The 23,631-nt window shown below is 63.1% G+C and overlaps 1 protein-coding gene across 3 annotated transcripts in view; it reads left to right on the top strand.

Moving 5' to 3' along the window:
- Positions 1–23,631, top strand: part of RPTOR (regulatory associated protein of MTOR complex 1) — a 349,585-nt gene that overhangs the window by 263,313 nt on the left and 62,641 nt on the right. The window contains exons 10-13 of one of the 3 annotated variants that reach the window (XM_062216246.1): positions 6,481–6,556; positions 12,680–12,781; positions 17,014–17,097; positions 19,607–19,717. In XM_062216246.1, the coding sequence (XP_062072230.1) occupies positions 6,481–6,556; positions 12,680–12,781; positions 17,014–17,097; positions 19,607–19,717 (373 nt within the window). The remainder of the gene's footprint in view (positions 1–6,480; positions 6,557–12,679; positions 12,782–17,013; positions 17,098–19,606; positions 19,718–23,631) is intronic. The other 2 variants (XM_062216247.1, XM_062216248.1) reach the window with 2 other exon arrangements.

Raw genomic sequence — 23,631 nt, 5'->3', positions numbered from 1 at the left:
GAAGCACCTTGGCCGCTGCGTCGAGTCTGCCGGCGCCTCGGTGGCAGCTCCGGGGTTCTGGATGATGAACCTAACCCGAGGGCAAGACCTGGCCTCACTCGGCACCACTGCGCCGCCCACCCACCCTCTGCTCTCACCACCACCAAATGCAGGTCAAGAAGTGAGGGTTGTTGGGTCCCAGTAAGTGCATCAGGGTTACAGAGCATTCGAGGGAATTAGGTTCATGTCTGTGGACGCCCTCCCCCCCCCCCCCTTACAAGTCGTGGCAGTTTTTAAGGTTGTATTTATTGGAGAGAGCAAGACAGAGACGTGGAGGAGCTCCCACCCATGGGCTCATATTGGCCGGGGGACCTCAGCTCAGAGTTGGAACGCAATCCTGGTCTCCCGTCTGGATGAAGGAACCCAACCACTTGAGCCATTGCCATTGCTTCCCAGGGTCTGCATAGCGGGAAGGCGGAGTGAAGGAGCAGAGGAGCAGGAACTGGACCCCAGTGCTCTGAGACGTGGAGTCCCACCTGCTGGCTTAACCCCAAAGCCAGACGCCTGCGCCATTGCCCTCTGTAGGACGCTAATCCAGAGCTCTTTCTGAACACCAGCCTCCCTGCATTGGTTCACGTCTTGTGTCCAGCAGGTGCTTCCTCGCAGGGCTGTCTTAGGGCGTTTGTCCTTGGCTTCCGTCTGCACGCGAAGAGAGCTAGAATGTTGCTTGCCCTGGCCGCTGGGCAGTGGCAGTTGTAACACAGGTGCCCTGTTCAGGGACGTCGGAGGCTCCCATCACAGCCAATGGCACCTGAAGGCTTCATGCCTCCCAGAGGAGTGTCCACGGTGACAGTGTCCCTGCGGTACTCACTTTCCCAGCGTGCTGAAAGCTAAGGTGCTTGGAGGCAGAGGGGGTGTGAAGGCTCACGCTTCCTCCCCTGCCCCTGTGTCTGCTCTCTGAACAGATGGGACCCTTAGAAAACCCCACTGAAAGAAGGCACTGGGCTGTGAAGTCCACCATTACAGAGTCCGCCCACACTGTCCTAGGAATGCTCACGTTCAAGACAAATTCTACGTGAGGGAGTGCGGGAATGTGGACGGCAGGACAGCCCGAGTCTCCGAATGCGAGCAGCTGTTGACGCTCACGATGAAGTGGACGCCACAGAACAAGCGACCAGTGCCCTGTCCGGGGCCGCAGGCGTCCCAGCGCCTGACCCTGGGGCTGCCGTGTGCAGCCTGTGCCCAAGTCCCTTCCAGGGGGCCTGCAGCGTTTCCCTGCCGGTCATAGGGCTCAGCCCACCTAAATGTCACCGCACTGTAGATCTGGGGAGGAGAAAGCCCTTCGGACTTGGTAACAACCTTGATCTTGTTACAAGATTGCGTGTTTTTATTCTAAGTCAGAGAGGAGAGAGACTTCGGCTGCTAGATGTAATTGCTCGCCCTGCGGACCTGCAGGGCGTCACCTGACTTGGTTACTATGGGAACCATCCCATGGCTTCCTTTCTTCTCTCGAGTTGGGGCTTCTCCTGTCTCCCCTCAGTGTGACCCTCGCAGGCTGCCCACCCCAGAGGCCACTGTCCCCTGTGCAGCCTCCTCCTCAGTCCCTGGGGCCACCTTCCAGAGGGTAGGGAGCCCCTGAGGAGTGGGTACCAGCAGCTGAGGCCCTTTGGCGATATCTGGCCTGGCCTTGTCCAGGGAGACGGAGTGTGGCCTGTGTCCTGCGTGGTTGTCCCAGCCCCAGTTCCTGTCCTGAAGTCGGGAGGGAGCCGGAGGCGTCTGGGATGCAGACGTGAGTCGTGCTCCTCTGCCTCCAGAGGCGCCCACGGCAGCCACGGTGTGGGCGCCCAGCCGGGCTGCCTGCCGCTCTGGGTGACAGACCCTTCCCACAGCCGTCAGCTCTCCCACCGCAGAAACAGACGTGTGTGCCCCCGGGGAGCTCACAGGCAGGCAGTCGGCAGAGAGCACTCGGAGTAAATCATTTAAAATCTCGTTATCGGACCCTGGGTGGTGATGGAGAGGTCGCGTTTTTAGCAGGGAAAAGGGAACCGAGTCTGACAAAGGCTGAGGTTAAAGCCGAGGAACGCGCGTCTCCACATGGCCGTGGCGGGGAGGGGCTGGGGATGGAGAGCACCGGCGGCTTCTGTTTAATTTTTGATGCAAAGCCACCGGGGAGCCGTTCTCCTTCACTTTCCATTTCAGGGGTCCTGAAACCTTGCATTTGTCTGCGGTAATAGCCTGCGCTTTCTGCTCCCTGATGGATCAGTGCGGAGGGGGCTGTGCTGCCTTGCCAGGCACCCCTGGACTTCCGCATCGCAAGCCGGCTCTCGCCGGCTCCCTAGAAACCTAGTGCCTGCCTGGGTGGCTGCTGTCCGGGGAGCCAGGGAGCAGCCAGGAGCTCAGACATCCCTCAGAGGCCCCTTGCTCCGAGCTGCTGGGGAGGAGCCCCTCCGATCAGATCAGCTGGTCACAGCTCCTCCCCACCCTGCCTCTCCCTGCCTGCTCACCAGGGCTGTGGGAAGTGCTAAGCCAGACACCTCCCCAGCTCCCTCCGACTTCTGCCAGCGCCAACCACGAGAGCTGGCTGCTGCGCGGAGGGCCGCGTGGTCTCGTGCTTTTATAGGACCCACTTCCCCACTCATCCCTAGCCGAGAATCCCAAATTAAGACTGCGGGTTCATCTCGATTTTTACCCTAGAACACGCAGCCAGCTTCGATCAGCTGGGGTTCTGCCCGTCAGACGCCGCTGTTCGGCTTTTGAAAATGTGGGCATACCGCCTTGTTTAGCAGGTTCTGGAGGCTCCTCTAATCTGGCCTTTCCTCTGGTACAAAATAAGCAGCCGGAGGCCCGGAGAGAGGAACTGGCGTGTCCGCCCGCGCTTCACCGGGTGGGCGCGGCTCTGCCCTCCCGTCTTCTGTGCAGAGTGCAGCTGTCAGGGCGCAGCGGAGCCGCTCCCTGGGGCGTGCCTGGTGGTGTATTTGTCATGGCTTCCTGGGTGCCCTCCTCTGTGGTACCTTGGACCCGTGCTGTCCCTCCCACATTTACACAGCCCCGTCCTTCCATGGCAAGCCCCGGCGACCTGAGCCACGGCCCCTTGTGGCTTTGTCTCTCTGCAGTGGGAACATGCCATCTGTCCGGACAGCTTTCTAGGAAGTGCGTTTCACGCCTAGGTCCTGGGGGGACCCAGCCCTTTCGGAGCAGTGCCGAGCTGCTGCCGAGCTGGTGCGACTCTGCTCAGCCCCCAGCCACAGGTGCTAAGAAGCCTCTTGCTCCAGGGCCGTCTAGAACCTCAGAAAATCTGGGGACATTGCTACTGGGCTGGAACTTACCTGGTGAGGTGGACACACGTTCCTGAGGTGCCCCACGCAGCCGTGGCGAGACCACGCGGGGAAGGGGCCAGGACACGCTCTGCCTGCCTCCCCCCCGCCCCACTCATAAACACGTCCTTCTGTCTCCTGGAAGGGGACTTTTCATTTGCTTACGTCCCAGGCTTCTGTGGAATACAATTGCAGTCACTGACTTGGCTTCTGCCTTAGCCGCCTGAGCATCCCCCTCAGCGCCCGTGTGCCTGCCGCCGGGGTTAGGGGGCACACGGGAGCCGTTCGCTGCCCCCACTTTGCAGCCCTCCTCGCTGCCTGCAGATGCGTGGGCGGGAGGGAGCGAGACGTCCCAGGGCTGTGCCGCTGCAGAAGTCTGCGTGGTCCTCTTGTGGACTTGCAGTGTCACTGTTCTTCCAGGTCGAAAGTGTTGGTTCCCGTTTGGGTCCTTTATTGAGACATCGGGAGAGGGGGCTCTCCCACGCCCAGCACGCGCTCCCCGTAGTCTGAGTGGCATGGAATCCTCTCCCAGGAAACCGCTCCGGGAGAGGAGCTGCGACACTGGAAACGACACCCATTGCACTGCTCACCGTTTGTTTCCGCAAGGCACACATTTCTAGAAGCAAAGGAGAGAAGGGCGGGAGGAGCCGTTCTGCCCGTGGGTGCAGTGCTCTCTGGCCACACACAGCGGGCTGTCTGCCTCCACCGAGGGTTCGTGCCGGGCACTGCTGCAGACAGCACTGTCTCTGGCCCTGTCTGCCAGTGGCTGCACCGGGGCCTTTGTGTCTCACGAGGACCCCATGAGGGAAAGGCCATCAGTACCCATTTCACAGATGGTGAAACTGACCCCAGGGAGTTGAGCATGAGTGCCAAGGCCCCAGAAACTGGGCTGTGCTGTGTTGTGAGCAGGCGGCAGCCCCCTCCCTGGGCCTCGACCTAAAGGAAGGAGCAGGACTGGGAGGGGGTGTTGGTGCAGAGGAGGGCGTGGTCAGGGCTGCGCCTCCCCTGCTCCTCTCCTTGTCACCCACTGGGCCGCTCTGTGGGCAGAGACGCTGCTTTCATTCTGTCTTGCACTCTAGTTCAGCAAGTAGTTGTTGAAGACCTACTGTGTGCTGGGCCCCAGGGCAAGTGGTTGGTACACTGGGCACTGGGCACCACAGGGTGTGTGAGAATCTCGCCTGGAGAGGTGGGGCCTGGGCACCGTGTGCAGGCGTAGGAGAGGCAGACAGAGCAATGGCCTGGAGAGGTGGGGCCTGGGCACCGCGCAGGCGTAGGAGAGGCAGACAGAGCGGTGGCCTGGAGAGGTGGGGCCTGGGCACCACGCAGGCGTAGGAGAGGCAGACAGAGCGGTGGCCTGGAGAGGTGGGGCCTGGGCACCGTGTGCAGGCGTAGAAGAGGCAGACAGAGCGGTGGCCTGGAGAGGTGGGGCCTGGGCACCACGCAGGCGTAGGAGAGGTAGACAGAGCAGTGGCCTGGAGAGGTGGGGCCTGGGCACCGCACAGGCGTAGGAGAGGTAGACAGAGCGGTGGCCCGGCAGGAGGGGCAGTGGGAAGGCCCCCCCTGGCAGGCAGCAGGCAGTGTGACTTTGACTTTAACCTATTTTATGGGAGAAAGGGTGTGACCAGCCAGCCGGCTATGGCTTGTGGCTTGGGCTCATCAGAAAAGTGGAAGAGGAGGGTGCTGGGCCAGTGGCGCCCAGGTGATACTCCGAGTCAGATCACAGGGGAGACGCCCCCCGTCCACTGGGGGACAGGCCAGGCCTGGGCCACACATCAGCTCCACAACATCCAAGGAGACCCCGGGCAAACCTCACCCCATAGGACATCCCAGTATGGGGTGGGGGAGCACCCAGGGCAACCCGAGCCGGGGGTGGCAGGGTACAGTGCACAGGTCAGGCCCGGGCGTCAGTCCTCACCAGCACCGCTCGCTGCTGTGTGCCTCTAGGGACGCGCTGTGTCCCTCCCCTGAGCAGTGCTGGTGAGGCAGGTGTGCACCTGCAGCTGGGGGAGGGCCTAGCGCTGACCAGCAGGAAGAGGTGTCCCATCTGCCCGTCCCCCACCCACCCCCGCCAGACTTGTGAAGCTGCCGCTGGTCGCTGGTGAGGTGGACGGCAACCCGCCAGAGACCGGGGTGCTCGCCAAGCCCTGGCCAGGCCCCAGCATGGTTCCATGAGGTATATAGATCTCACTCTTCCAGCGCCCCACCGGGAGCTCCGTGCTGCCGCTGTAGCTGCTCTGTCTGAAAGGAATTCAGAATTGAAAGTTCATAAAAAATAAACAAACAAACCTATGCCTAAAGGCATACATTCAGGGAAATATGGCAAAAAAAAAAAAATCCCTCTTTGACCTTTGACCTGTCTGGCTTCAAACCCAAGCTCTGTGTTCTCCAGAGGGGACAGGCGCCGCGACGCCCCGTAGAGCAGGCGGCTGCTGAGGCTCCGCGGCCCCGGCCCCGATTACGTAAGATGTGTTTATGAGGCTGCATAAATCACTCCAGTGGGCTTTGGTGCCGGAGCCGCCGAATCGTTCAGGACAGGACCTGAGGGGCTGGCTCGGAGCTGGGACAGGCGTGGGCGTCCGCCAGGCAGTGGGGTCACGGGGCGCGCTGTCGAGAAGCCCCTGCCCTGGCTTGCAGGCTGCTTTCCCAAGGGACTGTCCCCTCTCCCTCGAACAAACGCCCTGTCTCATCGTCGGGAGATCACTCAGCCCCAGGCGGGTTGTGGGAGCCATCAGCTTACCCTTGGCCTGCTGGGGTCCAGGTCGAGGGGCCCTGAGGCCTGGGCTCCGGGGCAGGGCGTCCACAGCCAGGCCTCCTTCCCAGCCTCGCACTGCCCGGCCCAAGCGTTCCCTCCTGCTTCTCTGTGACAAGGGCGCCCCCGTGAGAGCCACCGCGGGGACTGCGGCTCTGTCGGAGACGGGGGTGCTGCAAGGGAGAGAGTGGGTGCTTTTCCTAAGCTCTCTGCTCACTTGGTTTACAGAGGAGAAAAGTGACATCCAGAGCGGGCAGAGAGCACGGGGGGCCGAAGGCATGGTCCACATGCAGGCCAGATTGGGACGCCTGCCGCGCAGCCACTCCTGTGCCCCACAGCAGGCCGCCGTCACCCAGGCCTTGCTCGGGCACAGGCCTCCCTCCTTTCCCTGTGGTCACCACTCACTGATGCCCTGGGGCCCCTCTGCTCTCTCCCCAGGCAAGCCTGGGATCTGGCCGTGGACATCTGTCTGTCTCAGCTGCCGACCATCATCGAGGAAGGCACCGCGTTCAGGGTGAGTCCTGGGCGTCCGTGCGTGACTGCTGCCCTGGGCCCCTGGGCGGCACAGCTCCCGGTCGGGGGTACCTGGGTCTGGGCTGTCAGAGATTTTGCTCATGTACCCGGGGAAATGAAGCCAAGCAGAGCTGCGAAGACTGGGCCAGCTGGGGCTTGGAGCCGGGCTTCGAGATGTCTTAGTGCAGCCTGCCTGCTCGCGCGGTCGTCCCCGTTCAACCATGAGTTTCCCGCAGGGCGGTGGACGTCTGGCAGCCTCTGGGGTGTGGACGGGGCCCCAGGGGAGTTCCAGTCCTGGCTTCGTGTGGGCAGAGCAGTGCAGTGGCTGCGCAGGGCCTGGGTCTTGTCTTCCTCGTGGTACCGGCAGCAGCTCACCCAGAGCCCTCGCCCCTCCCCTGGGTTCTTTCATTTGTTGGGCACATGTAGCCGAGTGTCCCCAGGAACCCACGGGAAGGAGAAGGCACACGCTGGACATCAGCAGAGGGTGTGACGGGCACCGAGGGCCGGGCCAGGAGGAGGCGGGCAGCCTGGACAGAGGCTGAGAGGCAGAGGCACTGTAGCGGGGGCGGCTCCCAGCTGTCCACTGAGGCAGAGATACCCTGAGATGGGGGCTGGACCCCAGGGCCTCTCCCCCACACACTCACTCCAGCCGCACCCAAGAGACTGCCTGCAGGGCTGGCCGCCCTGGGCGAGTTAGGGACGTCCCTGTGCCCCAGTGTCCTCACCTTGAGGGGGGTCATGATGGCATCCAGCCGGAGGGCATCATGAGGACGGGCTATTCTCATCATCGCGGGCGTCCGTGGAGGACGGTGTGTGGCCACCCAGGGTGCTGGCCCTGCCCGTGGGTGCCCACCTCCGCATCGGCCAGAGTGCAGCCTGCAGGCCCACGCTCCCCTTGGAAGGGCAGAGCCTGGCCGTGCTCCGGGCCTGGTTTCATGGTGGCCTTCCTAGAGGTGGGGCTGTCTGCTGCCGCGTCAGGTCCTGCGGTTTCTGTCGTCATGGCCGATCCAGGCCAGCGGCGGCCTCTCCAGGAGCGTGCCGTCCGAGCCAGTGTTGGGGAATAATTTCACCAACCGGGGCTCAGTGCAGGGCGGGGTGGTGCGGGAGGAACAACTGACAGAGGCAGGCTGCCTTTCATTTTTTTACTTGTTTGAAACTATGTACAAAACCTGCATGAACCGGGAACCCACAGCCTGGGGAAGGTTCTGAGCGAGCGCACTCGGCCAGCACCCGAGTGGAGCAGCAGGAACTGGGCAGCCCCAGGAGCCCTGCTCGCTCGCTCTGGTGCTGCCGCTGCACCTGCTTCTGTCCCAGGGGGAGCCCCCTCCACGCGGTGCCGGCTCATGGAGCAAGCTCGTCCACGCAGGCCGGCTGCCATCGTCTGAGGGCGCCGGAATTCACTGCTCGGGGCTGTGGGCAGCAGTGGCTCCATTTCCGGGGTGCAGCCGTCGCGGAGAGTGCTGGCCAGGCCCGAGGCACATGGAGCACTCGGTATGAGGGCTCCTGTCTGTCTGAGAGGTTGGCGTTTTGTTCGCCGTGGGTTTCGCCTCGGTTTTCCTCTCTGTGCACTGCCTTAGAGGTTGTTTACCTCCACCACCTCGGAGTCTGCTCCCAGCCCCCCCTTGTGCCGAGCAAACGCCTCCCTCCTGTCTCACTGCCGAGTCCCACAGGAGGCCTGCAGAACGCAGGTGCACGCTTCTGTGGAGCACCCATGGGAGTGAAGCTCAGGGCTGCAGGGTCTGCACACACACACGCATGCGCACACACACACATGTGCACGCCCCACCCTCCACAGACTGTGTGAGCTGTGTTGCTGTTCAGTGACGTAGCTGCTGTGGAGGGGTGGGGAGAGGCATTCACGTACACGCACACACATGCACACACACATACACACGCACACGCACACACATACACACACATGCACACGCCCCACCCTCCACAGACTGAGCTGTGTTGCTGTTCAGTGGCGTGGCTGCTGTGGAGGGGTGTGGAGAGGCGTTCACATACACACACACATGCACACACATACACGCACACATACACACGCACACACATGCACACACACATACACACACATGCACACGCCCCACCCTCCACAGACAGCTGTGTTGCTGTTCAGTGGCGTGGCTGTGGTGGAGCGGCGTGGGGAGGCGTTCACATACACACACACATACACACACGCACACACATACACACACACACATGCACACGCCCCACCCTCCACAGACAGCTGTGTTGCTGTTCAGTGGCGTGGCTGTGGTGGAGTGGCGTGGGGAGGCGTTCACATACACACACGCACACACACATGCGCACACACATGCACACACATGCACACGCCCCACCCTCCACAGACAGCTGTGTTGCTGTTCAGTGGCGTGGCTGTGGTGGAGCGGCGTGGGGAGGCGTTCACATACACACACGCACACACACACGCATGCGCACACACATGCACACACATGCACACACATGCACACGCCCCACCCTCCACAGACTGAGCTGTGTTGCTGTTCAGTGGCGTGGCTGTGGTGGAGCGGCGTGGGGAGGCATTTCCTGGAGGCGTCTGCGGTATTCCCTGATGGTTGGCAGAGCGTCACTTCCTGTTCTACTGGCCACGCGTGTGTCCTCTCTGGGACACTGTCGGGTGTCTGGGCTGCTGCTCCCTGCTCTGCGGGGTTTCCGCCCAGCCGTGCAGAGCCCTGGGCGTGGATGCTGAGTGACTGTCTTCACACTGAGACCTGCACGCTCACTTTCCTGGTGTTTTCTTCTTGGTGAACAAAAAGTCCTTAGTTTAACAAAATCCAGTTTTCGTCTTTCCTGGCCAGGGCTCCCGGCCTCCCGCTGTTGGAAATCTGTGCTTCCCCTGAGATGAAGGCTTGGTCGTGTGTCCCTGGGCAGGGACAGCGACACTGCCTCCAGGCATCTCCAGCCTGCCCTGGGCTGTCCGCGTGGAACCAGCGCTGTCCAGGGGTGGGCTCTTTCCTGGTCCCATTGCCCCAGTCCTCATCCCACGTGTCGCAGGCGTCCGCGTCTCCAGCTTTGTTCTTTCCCAAGATCACCCAGGTCCCCTTGGCCCTTTGCGGTTCCCTGTGGATTTGTCGTCTGTGTCCACAAAGGACCTGCCAGGGTCTGGCTGAGACCGCGGTGGACTGTGTAGCTTGGCCCAGGGGAAGGCGCTGTCTCCACGGCTGTAGGAGGTGTCGAGATCCGGTTTCCTGTTTTCTTTCTGTGTTTTTGTGAGTTATCCTCTGTAGCGGCTTCACCAAATCCGATCTTGTTTCGGTAGTTCGCCGGTTCTCTTCCTGGCTTCATCCCAAAACCTCATCGGAATCACAGAAAGATCCAGAACAGAAGTCACTCTGTCAGATGTGGGAAGTGACAGCTTTCCGTTAACCCCATGAAAATTCGTGTTCACCGACACGGGCGTCCTTTGCTGGAGGTGTCGGGGTCTGTTCCCGGCGTGGGTCTCGGCCTCGGCTTTGCGCTCTGGAGGTGCCGGGAGGAGGATCCCGACACGGCGGGAAGCTTGGGGCATTTGGCTTTCTCGGGGGAAGCAGAGCTGTCACGGGGAGCGTGGGCGTGCCGTGGGCCACGCGGCGTGGACGGCTGTCCCCTCAGAGCTGCAGAGCTGTCGCAGGTGGCCAGTGTCTCACAGCCCAGCTCAGAAACAGCAGATGAGAGAAGAGGCGGGGCTGGTGCGATGCGACCCCGCTGTGTGCGGTCTGTCCTGCCGGATCCCGTCTTTAGCACCAGCCCGTCTAGCGCGTGGGCCGACCACACAGCAGAGCGCCTGCTTCACGACCACTGGGGGCCGACCGCGCGCGGGGGTGCTCCAGGGAGGGTCACGCGGGATGCTGAGCCGCCGGGGCGGGTGCCCCCTCCTCTGCCAGCCCCGCCTGGCGCAGGGAAGCCTGACCAACCTCTCAGCACAGCTGGGTCAGTTTAGGTGCCGGGATTTTCTGTCTTTTAAAAAAAAAAAAAATTTATAGCTGAACATTCTTTTAAAAAAAGATTTATCTGTTTATTTGACAGGCAGAGAAGGGGGAGAGACAGAGAGAGAAAGAGATCTTTCATCCACTGCCTCACTGCCCAAATGGCCACAACAGCCTAAGCTGGGCCAGGCTGAAGCCAGGAGCCCAGGTCTCCCACGTGGATGCCAGGGCCCCAAGCACTTAGGCCATAATCGACTGCTCTCCCAATGCATTAGCAAGGAGTTGGATCAGAAGCGGAACAGCTGGCACGAGAGCTGGGGCTCCGGTGTGGGATCCCCGCATGGCAAGTCGCAGCTTAGCCCGCCGCCCCACGACACTGGCCCCGTGTCTCTGTCTCTCTGTGTGAAATGGACAACACGTGAAAATCCGCGAGACAGAAACTGAGCGAGCGAGCAGGGATGGAATGATCTGATCTCCCTGACTTGGGGACGGTTCCCACGGGGGTGCTCCCAGCACACTTGAGCAGCCCCCACTGGACGGCAGCGGTCACTCTGGGGGCCTCTCCACCTCCACGTTGACAGCGTGGCTTGCTGACCTGGCCGAGTCCTGAGTGGGAATGCTCTGTGCAGCCTCCCGTGACAGCAGGTCCGCTGTGGAGCGCGTGCTGCGAGCCTGCCCTGGGTCCCCGCCCCCGACACGCAGCCCCGCCCCCTGGGGAGAGGAGGGCGGAGAGGAGAGTCGATGGGGGCAGGAGATGCATGCTTCTCTGATTCTTCCGATTCGAGGCTCAGGGAGGGCAGGGCTTCCGGGGAGGGCGGAGCGAGGACTATTCTCCCTGCTATAAACTGTGTCTTTGGGGGCCGGCGTGTGGCACGGTGGGTAAAGCCACTGCCTGCAGTGCCAGCATCCTATACGAGCGCCAGTTCTCATCCTGGTTGCTCCACTTCCGATCCAGCTCCCTGCTCATGTGCCCGGGAAGTCGGCCCACATAAACTTGGCCCCTGCCACCCACAGGGAAGAGACTCCTGGCTTTGGTCCTGCCCAGCCCTGGCCGTTGCAGGCATTTAGGGAGTGAACCAATGGATGGAAGACCTGTCTCTGCTTCCCTGTAACTTTGCCTTTAAAATGAAAAGCAGCAGCACAGCAGGACGTGTTTCTCTGTCCGCTTCCTGGCCAGCCGCCAGGCGTCTCTCCCTCTGCTGCTGAGTTCCTGGGTCTGAGTGTCCGAATCCTCCCCACTAGTTTTGGGCCCAGACCTGCTGTTGCCCGAGCCTAGGGCTGTCCTTAGTGGTTGCCATGACCTCAGCTGCTCAGCCCGTGGCTGCTCGTTCTTAATCTTGGTCCTGCCCAACCCAGTTTTTGTTTTTTTCACTTTGAAAGAGAGAGAGTGAGTTCTCCCGTCCACTGGCTCATTCACCGAATGCCTGCAAAAGCCAGAGCTGGCCAGGCTGAAGCTGGGAGCCTGGAACTCCATCCGTGTCTCCCACGTGGGTTGCAAGAACCCCAGCACTTGGGCCGTCACTGCTGCTTCCCAGGCGTCGCCAGTTTTTGATGCTGCCATTCCCTGGTCCTCCCTGGCGCCCAGGCTGTCCCGTGGCAGGCGAGGGCCTGGGCTGGGACACAGGTGGGGCAGGGCAGCTCTCGCAGGAGAGGAGGGGGTGAGGGAGATCCTCCTCCTCCTTGGTGGGTCCACCTCCCTCCTTGCTGTAAGCATTGGGAGCTCCAGGTTCAGTCCTGCATACTTTCTGTTTCTCACTAACTTGGAAGAGAAAAGTATCAGTGTGCCAGTGATGCCTGCACAAAACCTGAAACCCTGACTTCCCCCCCAGAACCACACGCAGCCTCCCAGAGCCCCCGGCCGCAGCGGCTGCCCACGGACGCCCACAGATGTGGTCAGCTCTGCAGGCCCGAGGCCGCGTCTCGGCATCTCCCAGGCTGAAAGCCTCAGAGTCCTCCGTGACCCCTTCTTTTCATAACCACGATGGGGATTTGTTCCCCCCTGGCAGCTCTACCCGTGTAATAGCCGCGGTGTAGCCACGCCTCCTCCTGCCACCTGCGTGTGCGGCCTACAGCCTCGTCGAGTGACGACAGGGATGGTGATGGGCGAGGGCAGACCGTCCATGTGTCTGGAGGGTGCCGGGTGTGTGAAGGCCACACTGGGTCCCTAACCAGCTCCCCCTCCGCCTGCCCCACAGCACAGCCCGTTCTTCGCTGAGCAGCTGACCGCCTTCCAGGTGTGGCTCACGATGGGCGTGGAGAACAGAAACCCCCCCGAACAGCTGCCCATTGTTCTGCAGGTGAGTCTTCAGGAGGGCCCGGCTGGCCGCGGTGTCCCCTGGGAGGAAGCGAGAGCCCTGCAGGCCCCCAGGCTCTGGTTTCCTGAGACTGTGTGTGTGTGTGTATGTATGTGAGAGAGAGTGTGTGTGAGTGTGTGAGAGAGAGTGTGTGTGTGTGTGAGTGTGTGTGTGAGAGAGACTCTGTGTGAGAGCGTGTGTGTGTGTGTGAGAGACTGTGTGAGAGAGACTGTGTGTGAGAGTGTGTGTGTTTGTGTGAGAGACTCTGTGTGTGAGAGAGAGTGTGTGTGTGTGAAAGTGTTTGTGTGAGAGAGAGAGACTGTGTGTGTGAGAGAGTGTGTGAGTGTGTGTGAGAGAGACTGTGTGAGTGTGTGTGTGAGAGAGACTGTGTGAGTGTGTGTGAGAGAGTGTGTGAATGAGAGAGAATGTGTGTGTGGCAGTGCAGGCCGTGGCCGTGCCGGGGGAGCGGGGACAGCGGTGGCGCAGGCCGTGGCCGTGCCGGGGGAGCGGGGACAGCGGTGGTGCAGGCCGTGGCCGTGCCAGGGGAGCGGGGACAGCGGTGCCGGTGCAGGTGGAAGCCATGGCTGTGCCGGGAGAGCGGGGACAGCGGTGGTGCAGGCCGTGGCCATGCCGGGGGAGCGGGGACAGCGGTGGCGGTGTAGGTGGAAGCCGTGGCTGAGCCGGGGGAGCGGGGACAGTGGTGGTGCAGGCTGTGGCCGTGCCGGGGGAGAGGGGACAGCGGTGGCGCAGGCCGTGGCTGTGCCGGGGGAGCAGGGACAGCAGTGGCGCAGGCCGTGCCGGGGGAGTGGGGACAGCGGTGCCGGTGCAGGTGGAAGCCGTGGCTGTGCCGGGGGAGCGGGGACAGCGGTGGCGCAGGCCGTGGCCGTGCCGGGGGAGCGGGGACAGCGGTGCCGGTGCAGGTGGAAGCCGTGGCCGTGCCGGGGGAGCGGGGACAGCGGTGGCGCAGGCCGTGGCCGTGCCGGGGGAGCGGGGACAGCGGTGGCGCAGGCCATGGCTGTGCCGGGGGAGCGGGGACAGCGGTGGCGCAGGCCGTGGCTGTGCCGGGGGAGCGGGGACAGCGGTGCCGGTGCAGGTGGAAGCCGTGGCTGAGCCGGGGGAGCGGGGACAGCGGTGGCGCAGGCCGTGGCCGTGCCGGGGGAGCGGGGACAGCGGTGGCGCAGGCCGTGGCCGTGCCGGGGGAGCGGGGACAGCGGTGGCGCAGGCCATGGCTGTGCCGGGGGAGCGGGGACAGCGGTGCCGGTGCAGGTGGAAGCCGTGGCTGAGCCGGGGGAGCGGGGACAGTGGTGGCGCAGGCCGTGGCTGTGCCGGGGGAGCGGGAACAGTGGTGCCGGTGCAGGTGGAAGCCGTGGCTGTGCCGGGGGAGCGGGGACAGCGGTGGCGGTGTAGGTGGAAGCCGTGGCTGAGCCGGGGGAGCGGGGACAGCGGTGGCGCAGGCCGTGGCTGTGCTGGGGGCGCGGGGACAGCGGTGCCGGTGCAGGTGGAAGCCGTGGCTGAACCGGGGGAGCGGGGACAGCGGTGGCGCAGGCCGTGGCTGTGCCGGGGGAGCGGGGACAGCGGTGGCGGTGTAGGTGGAAGCCGTGGCTGAGCCGGGGGAGCGGGGACAGTGGTGGCGCAGGCCGTGGCTGTGCCGGGGGAGCGGGGACAGCGGTGGCGGTGTAGGTGGAAGCCGTGGCTGAGCCGGGGGAGCGGGGACAGCGGTGGCGCAGGCCGTGGCTGTGCCGGGGGAGCGGGGACAGCGGTGGCGGTGTAGGTGGAAGCCGTGGCTGTGCTGGGGGAGCGGGGACAGCGGTGGCGGTGCAGGTGGAAGCCGTGGCTGAGCCGGGGGAGCGGGGACAGTGGTGGCGCAGGCCGTGGCTGTGCCGGGGGAGCGGGGACAGCGGTGGCGGTGTAGGTGGAAGCCGTGGCTGTGCTGGGGGAGTGGGGACAGCGGTGCCGGTGCAGGTGGAAGCCGTGGCTGAGCCGGGGGAGCGGGGACAGCGGTGGCGCAGGCCGTGGCTGTGCCGGGGGAGCGGGGACAGCGGTGGCGGTGTAGGTGGAAGCCGTGGCTGTGCTGGGGGCGCGGGGACAGCGGTGCCGGTGCAGGTGGAAGCCGTGGCTGAGCCGGGGGAGCGGGGACAGTGGTGGCGCAGGCCGTGGCTGTGCCGGGGGAGCGGGGACAGCGGTGGCGCAGGCCGTGACTGTGCCGGGGGAGCGGGGACAGCGGTAGCGGTACAGGTGGAAGCCGTGGCTGTGCCGGGGGAGCGGGGACAGGCAGAGGCCGTGCCCAAGGCAGCCTGGAGCGGAGCAGCTTTCTGCCTGCACCTGCTGTTTCCTTGTCACCAGTTGTTCCCCTGGAAAGCAGTGTTGCCCCGTGTGCAGGGCGCCGAGGGGAATCCAGTCTGTCCCCACAGGCCTCATATATTTCTGCGCCTCTGCGTGGACAGCTCTCCCCCGGGCGGGGACCACCCTCACCACCCCCACAGCTTCTAGATTCCAGAGCCTCGGGCGGCTGCTGTGGGAGGGAGTGCGGGCGGGGGCAGAGGCGACCCCTCGCTGCTGTCACATACGAGGGGCTTCAGATCCACGGACGTGCTTCACGTCGAGAAAGCCTTGCGGTAACAGGCGCAGCCTGTCCAGATGGAGTCTGGTTTAGGCGTTAAGATGGGGACAACCTTGGTGTGAGAGCTCTGTCGGAGCAGCCTGGTCCTGCCACGACTGAAGCAGGCGCCAGCAGCCCGTGCTTGGCGGGAGAGCGCCACGCTGACGCAGCCCGCAGCGGCCGACCATCCCCAGCAGGCTGCAAGGAGAAAGCTCGTCTCGCTCCTGGCCTGAGAGGAGGGGAGGGCAGGCGACAACGCTGCCATCGGCGACTCCAGCTCAGGGGCTCTGGCCGGCAGCGTGAGAGGAGCATGAGAGAGAAGCCAGTGTTCCCTCAGGGCTGCCGAGACTGCGCCCCAGAGCAGCTGTGGGCCGGAGCGGGGCTCGATCCTGAAGGATTTCTTGGAAGACTCTGGACGGGAGCGGAAATGCAGCCTCACCGGTCCACAGTCGGGAGAGGGGTCCTGCGGGCACAAACTGGGCCGGGCAGCAGAGGCAGCGGCACTTCAGGAGGGCGAGGAGGGACAGCGCTCCTGGGAGAGTCCCGCAGGAGAGCGAGGTCCCAGCTCGCCGCCTGCCCGACCCGTCTGTGTCTTCGGCTGGTGAGATGATACCGTGAGGGTACACAGGGGCCGCCGTGCCACAGCCACAGGCCTCACTCATCGCTCACAAGGGGTCTGAACTTGCGGGCTCGCGTTCCCTCTCAGGTCCACGTTCCGCAGACTTTGTGAAGTCCTCTTGTGCTTCATCTCATCTGACTTTGAGAAAAAGCTCGTGTCAGACATTATCATCTCCGTTTTTCTGGATGAGGAAGCCGAAGTTTCGAGAAGTTCGTAATTCAAGCCACGCAGCTAGGAAGTAAAAAGGCCAAGTTGAAATCAGGGCTCCTGAGCCCAAGCCCACAGCCTGCCCCACAGAGCACCACTTCCAGGAGCTCTGGCAGCCCACAGCCGCAGTCAGAGGAAGCCAGGCTCAGGCTCTGAGTCAAACCCACCCCGCATCACCCCCCTGGCTGCTTAACCAGAGACTTTGTCAGCATCGCCGGCCCACTGTCCACCGGGTGCTGATGTGCAGACGGCCGGTGCTGCTGCCCGAGCAGGCCACGGCCCTCTGCCTCTCCCCCTCCTCCTCTTGCCTGACCCCGGCTGCCCACCGTCCCCCAGGCCTTGCACCGCACCACCTGTGACCCTCTCTCAGCCTCACAGTGACCCTGGGCAGCAAAGCCCTGACTGTGCAGGGTTGCACCTGTCAGGGGACTCCCTGGGCACTGCTTATGACAGCAGAGCTCAGTGGGGAGGTCGTTCAGTGCCTTTGTGTACCCAGAGCACAGCACTGCTGGGCTGGGGGTGCTGTGGCCGGGACTTGGCCAGCAACGCGGGGCCGTGTCCACAGTCAGTGACCCAGCTCACCAAGGGGTGGAGGGGCACCGTGACGTACGTAGAGGACAATGCCAATTCAAAACTGCTTTTGTGGGGAGCACCTGTCCTGTGTGCTGAGGAGGTGCCGACTGGTTTCCTAGGCTGTCTGGAACGGCGACGTGGCGGGGGGGAAGGGGCGCCGGCGCTGGGCTGTGAGTGACCTGACGGCGCGGGCTCGGGTGGTCAGACTGCCTGTGACATGGTTTCTGTGTCTTCCAGGTGCTGTTAAGCCAGGTGCACCGGCTGAGAGCCTTGGATTTGCTGGGAAGATTCTTGGACTTGGGTCCCTGGGCGGTGAGCCTGGTGCGTGCCATCGCGTTGGCCTGCGTTCTACAGCCATGAGCTTAGCTCGTGATCCAGAGCCAGGCACAGGGCTTGGTCAGGGCTGGGCTTCCTGTGGGCCGTCTGCCAGATTGTGAGACGCTGGGGCGAAGCTCCAGGAGCCTGGGGCCCCCAGGGCCACGGGGTTGGGGGCGTTCATTTTTCCTTTCTTTTCTCCATTCAGTGTTTGCAAGAAGGGGAGCGTTGCTGGCATGCACTTTGTTTGTTTAAGATTTATTTGCTTGTTTGAAAGGCAGAGTTACAGAGGAAGAGAGAGAAATCTTCCATCTGCTGGTTTACTTCCCAGGTGGCCACAACAGCCGGGGCTGGGCCAGGGTCTCCTGTGTGGGTGCAGGGGCCCAAGGACCTGAGCGCTTGAGCCGTCTTCCACTGCTCTCCCAGGCACATTAGCAGGGAGCTGGATCAGAAGTGGAGCAGCCGGGACCTGAACCGCTGCCCATGTGGGATGCCGGGGTGCGGACAGCGGCCCCTGGCATATCCCACCCGCTGACGCCGGGGAATCAGGAGCGGCGGGGCTGCCGACTCCCGGGCCGGCACGGCAGTTCTCCTAGGAGGTGTCTGAGTCCCACTCCCCTGTGACCTTTCCCCTCTGATTTGGGCCGTCCTGAAATACTTCCCTGGCCGGGCGTTGTTCGCAGAGTGGAAAAGGCTGTTTGAGGCAGAAAAGGTTGGCAGAATAGAGGCCGGATGTGGTCCACCTTCTCAATCAGCCGCAGGAGGCGGGTCGTGGGGAAGGCGGGAACAGCTGGGCAGTTCGCACGTCCTGGGTCTCGGAAGGTAGAGAGCTGTGCAGTAACTGCGTCGGGGCCACGTTCTTGTGAAGGGGGTGCTGTGTGTAAGTGACACAGCTGACTGAGATTTGCTTCACAGTTTGTGGGGTGCAGAGTTGGGGGGATGGCGGCGGGCAGTGGGGCCAGGGTGCTCTCAGCTGAGTCGGGACGTGGCTGAGGGGCACGTGTGAGGTCCGTGGCTCTGTCTGCCTGTGCACGTTCAGGTCCCTCTATATGGGGCCCAGCGTTGAAGGATGAGAGCCAACCTGACGCTGGGAAGCATTATCCAGCCCCCGCACGCGGGCCCTTTCTCCTGAGGCCCTCGCGCTCTGGGCTCCGCCCGCGGCCGGCAGCAGGTGGTCCACCTGGCGGAGCTTGCTGGCGCTGGGACGGTGCTGCTAACGCTCCTCCAGAGTCTCCTTTCCAAGGCCTCGTTGAAAATGAGATTTCTTTAATTTGAGAGGCAGAGACAGAGCTTCCATCTGATGGCTCACTGCCCAGCTGTCCACGGCTGCCCGGGCCGAAGCCACAGCTGGGAACTCAGTCCAGCTCTCCCGCGTGGGCGGCAGGAGCCAGGATCCAGAGCTGGGCCTCACACCCAAGCTCCCACTCCCTGTGAAGTGAACTTTGTGAACTTAGGTTCTGTGCCAGTACGTGGACAGACCCTGGGTGGTGAGGTGTTGCTGCAGGTGAGGACTTGAGCCCCCACCCAGAGATACGCCGTGCTCATTCTGTACCAACTGTGGGCGTGAAAGGGCAGGGACGCCTGCCCTGTCATTCCGCCCTCCCCTCTTCGGGCTGCAGGGACCCCACTTACGGGCGGGAGTACTTTGGGGACATCTTCAGACTTCCCACGACTTTGAGACGTGGGTGCGGTGACAGTGTGGAACACTGGAAATAGTCTGCCCCACTGTGTGCACGCCCGGACTCCCACCTTCTCGCTCATCTCCCTGCCTCTGAGAGCAGACCAGAGACTGCAAAAGCCCAGCCCCCGAGAGCCACAGGGAAGGCCAGAGGCCCCTTGCCATCCTCGCCAGGGCAGGCACTTCCTCCCGAGGCTTCGGCCGTGTCTGAGCATCACTGTCAAGGGGCCAGACCTTGTACTGAGAGAGTGGCAGGGCCGTGTGAGAGCCAGGACCGTGGGTTCTGGGCACGGAGCGCCCTGTTCTGGGTGCGAAAAGCCGCCACGAGGCGAAGTCTGGCCTCAGACCTGTCGAGGCTGGGAGCGCCTGGCAACTTAAAGGAACAAAGGCGGGGCCGGCGCTGTGGCGCAGCGGGTTAATCCCCTGGCCTGAGGTGCTGGCATCCCATGTGGGCGCTGGTTCGAGACCCGGCTGCTCCACTTCCCATCCAGCTCTCTGCTATGGCCTGGGAAAGCAGTAGAAGATGGCCCACGTCCTTGGGCCCCTACACCCATGTGGAAGACCCAGAAGAAGCTCCTGGCTCCTGGCTTCGAATCGGCGCAGCTCTGGCCATTGTGCCCATTTGGGAGTGAACCAGCGGATGGAGGACCTCTCTCTCTCTGCCTCTCCTTCTCTCTCTGTGTAACTCTGACTTTCAAATAAATAAATAAACCTTTAAAAAAATAAGAAAAGATCAAAGGCAGAACTCCGGAGGGAGCCCCTCCCTGCCACCTGTGCACCCAGCTCCTGGCAGGCAGGCAGCCTCCCTCGGCCGCACTGACCCCTCCCTCCCCGCAGGCCCTGTCGGTCGGCATCTTCCCCTACGTGCTGAAGCTGCTGCAGAGCTCGGCCCGGGAGCTGCGGCCCCTCCTGGTCTTCATCTGGGCCAAGATCCTGGCCGTGGACAGCGTGAGTACCCAGCCCCGTCTGTCTGCTCAGGTGCGTGTGACCCAGGCCCGTGCCTCTGTCAGCTTTGCTCTGAACCTGGGCTGCTCACCCCAGCTGGCGTGAGTGCTGAGCTGCCCAGGGCTGCTGGAGGCCGGGTGTGGCCTGGCCCGGCTCTGGCAGGGGTGCTCTTGTCTCTCCTGCGTCTGCTGCCCTGCACTTGCCCCGCTGCCCCTCGCCTGCCAAGACCGAGCGGGTCTCTCCTCCGCACCTGGCTGCCGAGCCCTGCCCGCTGCTCTGGCATCAGTCCCCAGCTCCTCACCCATCCTGGGCTCCACTCAGTGTCCCTGGGCTCAGACGCTAAGCAACACCTGTGGTGACTCTGGGGTCAGCCGCCCTGTCTCTGGCTCCGCAGGCCCACAGTCAGCTGGGGACATGGTCACAAATGGCAAAACTCTCCGCTGTGGGGCTGAACCCCGTCCTCAGCAGGGCAGGCCGTGGGTGTGCAGGTGGAGGGCTGTGCGATGCCGTCGGGGCTGCGCGTGCGCTGAACCTGAGCCGTGAAGGGCCTTGTCAGGTGTGGACGGCAGACGGGAGCTGGGGCGTAGGGTCGGGACGTGGAGGCGGCTGGAGCAGGCACGGGTGCGAAAGCCGCAGGGTTGGTCCCGGCAGGGCCCGCAGCTCAGGCAGCCGGAAGTGTCAGGGCTGGGCCGTGGGTGCCCGTGTGGCCGGAGGTGTCAGGGCTGGGCCGAGGGTGCCCGTGTGGCCGGAGGTGTCAGGGCTGGGCCGAGGGTGCCCGTGCTGTGGCCCAGGGGGTCAGGGCTGGGCCGTGGGTGCCCGTGCTGCAGCCCAGAGGGTCAGGGCTGGGCCGTGGGTGCCCATGCTGTAGCCGGAAGTGTCAGGGCTGGGCCGTGGGTGCCCGTGCTGCGGCCAAGAGGGTCAGGGCTGGGCCGTGGGTGCCCTCCAGATGGGGCCTGCTCTGGGCGACCAGGCTAAAGGAGGGGCCCTCCCTGCAGGTCAGTTCCTCGGACAGCTTGGCTCACTGTTTAGGCCTCTCACGTGCGCCTGCTGCACAGCTCGCAGCCCCTCCCTGTGTGCAGGGTCTGCTGGAACAAGGAGCACCCTGTTTCCTTGGTGTCCCAGGGCCCTGAGTTCGAGGAAGCTGATCCCACGGGCCTCTCCGGGGGTCACTGCCTGTGCCGCCTGAGCCCGTGCCGACTCTCCGGTGGGCCCTGTTCTCTAGAGTGTCAGCAGGAGCCGCCGCACCAGGCAGGCCTCCCTGTACGGGTCCCCCTCAGCAGAATTCATCCGTGCTTTTGAGAAATTGCTGAGTGACACCGATTGTGTGCAGACGTGGCTTTCTTACCCATTCATGCGGTCGTGTGCGCTGGGTTCTTTCCAGCTGTGGGCTATTTGTAAATAAAGCTGTTAGGACGCTCGTGGCCGAGCGTGTGTGTGGCACAGGCCTGCGCTCCTCCTGGGGGACCCCGGGACCGCACCGTGAGCTGTGGCTCAGGCTTTGTGAGAACTGGGGGTGTCTGCGCCGTCGGGCCCTTCTGTCGCCTCTGCAGCGTGCTGGACGCCAGCTCCCATACCCTGCCGTCATTTCAGGCTCCTGTGGACGTGCGGGGTCTGAATCTGCTTTTCTGTGGCAGCCGACAAAGCCCAGCGGCCTCCAGGGGTTGCTGGCTGCTCCGACTCCTGCAGCAGCGCGTCTGCGCAGACCTTCGACCGCTTGTCTTTGCTTCTCTGGGGTGGGGGTGGAGGTGGGGGTGTGGGGGAGTGTGGGGGTGGGGGGTGGGGGTGGGGGGGTGGGTATGTGGGGGTGTGGGTGTGGGGGGGTGTAGGTGTGTGTGGGCATAGGGGGTTGTGGGGGTGTGGGTGGGTGTAGGTGTGTGTGTGTGTGTGGTGTGGGGGGTTGTGGGGGGGTATGGGGGTGTTGTGTGTGTGCTTGTGTGGGGGGTATGGGGGTGGGTGGGTGTAGGTGGGGGTGGGTGGGGGTGTGGGGGGGTGTGTGAGGGTATGGGGGTGGGTGGGTGGGGGTGGGGGGGTATGGGGGTAGGGGGGTGTAGGTGGGGGTGGGTGGGGGTAGGTGGGTGTAGGTGTGGGGGGTATGGGGGTGGGGGGTGTAGGTGGGTGTGTGTAGGGGTTGGTGGGTGTAGGTGTGGGGGGGTATGGAGGTGGGGGATGTAGGTGGGTGTGGGGGGGGTAGGTGGGGGTAGGTGGGTGTGGGTGTAGGTGTGGGTGTGTGTGGTGTATGTGCGTGGGGGGGTATGGGGGTGGGCGGGTGTGGGTGTAGGTGGGGGTGTATGGGTGTGGGGGTGGGTGTAGGTGTGTGTGTGTGTGGTGTGTGGGTGTGGGTGTGGGTATGGGGGTGGGTGTAGGTGTGTGGGTGTGGGGGGTATGGGGGTGGATGGGTGTAGGTGGGTGTGGGTGGGTGTAGGGGGGTGTGGTGGGTGTAAGGGGGTGTGGGTGTGGTGGGGGTATGGGGTGGGGGGGTGGGGGGGTGGCTATGGGTGGGTGTAGGTGTGTGTGTGTGTGGTGTGGGGGGGGTATAGGGGTGGAGGTGTGTGGGTGGGTGTGGGTGTAGGTATGGGTGGGTGTGGGGGGGTATGGGTGTGTGTGTGTGTGTTTAGAGATTATTTGAAAGGCAGAACGAGTGACGAAGGGCTCTCCCATCTACTTACTCTCCAAATGCCCGCAGCAGCCGGGCCTGGGTCAGGAGTTCCACCCAGGCCTTGCACGTGGGCGGCAGGGAACCAGATACTTGCTGTTACTGCTGCCTCCCAGGGTGTGTTAGCAGGAAGCTGGTTGGAAGTGGAGCAGGTGGGACTCAGTGCAGCATGTGGGTCTTGCAAGCAATGGCTTAAGCCGCTGCGCCTCGACACCCCCCGCCCCCGTGTCTGCGTTTGCCTTGAGAGTTCTCCACACGTCTCCCTGCGAGCTGCCATCGGGCAGTGTTTCAAATCTTTTCCCAGACTGTGGCTGTTGTCACGTAATGAAGTCTGATTTTCGTTTGTTCTTCATGGACTGGGCTTTAGGTGTCGCCATACGAATTCTCTGCTTAATCTGAGGCCACAGATGTTTTCTCCTGGGCTCCTGGTAGATGTCTTAGTATTGTTTGAGGTCTTGGCAGGAGCCGGGCATCTCCTGTGCCGGGTTTGGTTGTCTGTGCCCTGCCGTTTCCGTCTCAGCGGACTGTGGCTCGGCAGGTGCGGTCCCTGGACTCACAGGCACCCTCACGTCCCCCTCTGCATCCCACTCCCGCGTTAGCTCCCTGTAAGGTTTCTTTTCTGTCCAGGATTCCAGGGGACACTTAGTGACGGTCCCTCAGAATCCCTTGGCCTTGGTTAATGGGACACACCTGAGGGGTACTGGCCAGCGGCTGTGCTGCCGCTGGGGGTGGTTTGCTGTTTTTCTCATGATTGTGCTGGGCGTATGTGTTTTGGGGAAAGACCTCAGAGGTAAAGTGCCGTTCTCATGTGGCTGTGGCTGTGGCTGGCGCCGTGGCCTCGTGGCCAAGGCAGCCTCGGTCAGCTTCTGTGCCACGCAGCTCTTGCCCCCTGCCCCTGTCCTGTGTTCTTTGGAAGTCGCTGCGATTGCTGGAAGTTTTCTGAAATGCAAGCTGCTTCGTGTCTGTGCCCGAACATTATTCATTCGTGCAGCTTCTTTGTCTTCAGGATCCGAGGATGATCCTCTAGCGTTGTTCCTTGGGTGGGTTTTGTAAGCTCTGGTGTTGGGGTTGTTGTGTTCTGTGTGGGTTTACGTTTCTGGGATTTGCTTATGTTCCTTACTTGGATTTGCCTCCTTACTGAACCTTCCCGGTTTAACTCCTTCCAGCTAACTATGAACAAAGTGGGAGCGGTCCGACCCTCACGGAGGGGCCTGTGCACAGCTCAGGACCGCCCGGTGCCGGGGAACCTCGCCTGTTCTCCCTC

This window comes from Lepus europaeus, chromosome 18 (assembly GCF_033115175.1).
Source record: "Lepus europaeus isolate LE1 chromosome 18, mLepTim1.pri, whole genome shotgun sequence".
Lineage (NCBI taxonomy): Eukaryota > Metazoa > Chordata > Mammalia > Lagomorpha > Leporidae > Lepus > Lepus europaeus.
The sequence above is the reverse complement of the archived record's forward strand: the minus strand, read 5'-3'. Positions and strand labels throughout refer to the sequence as shown.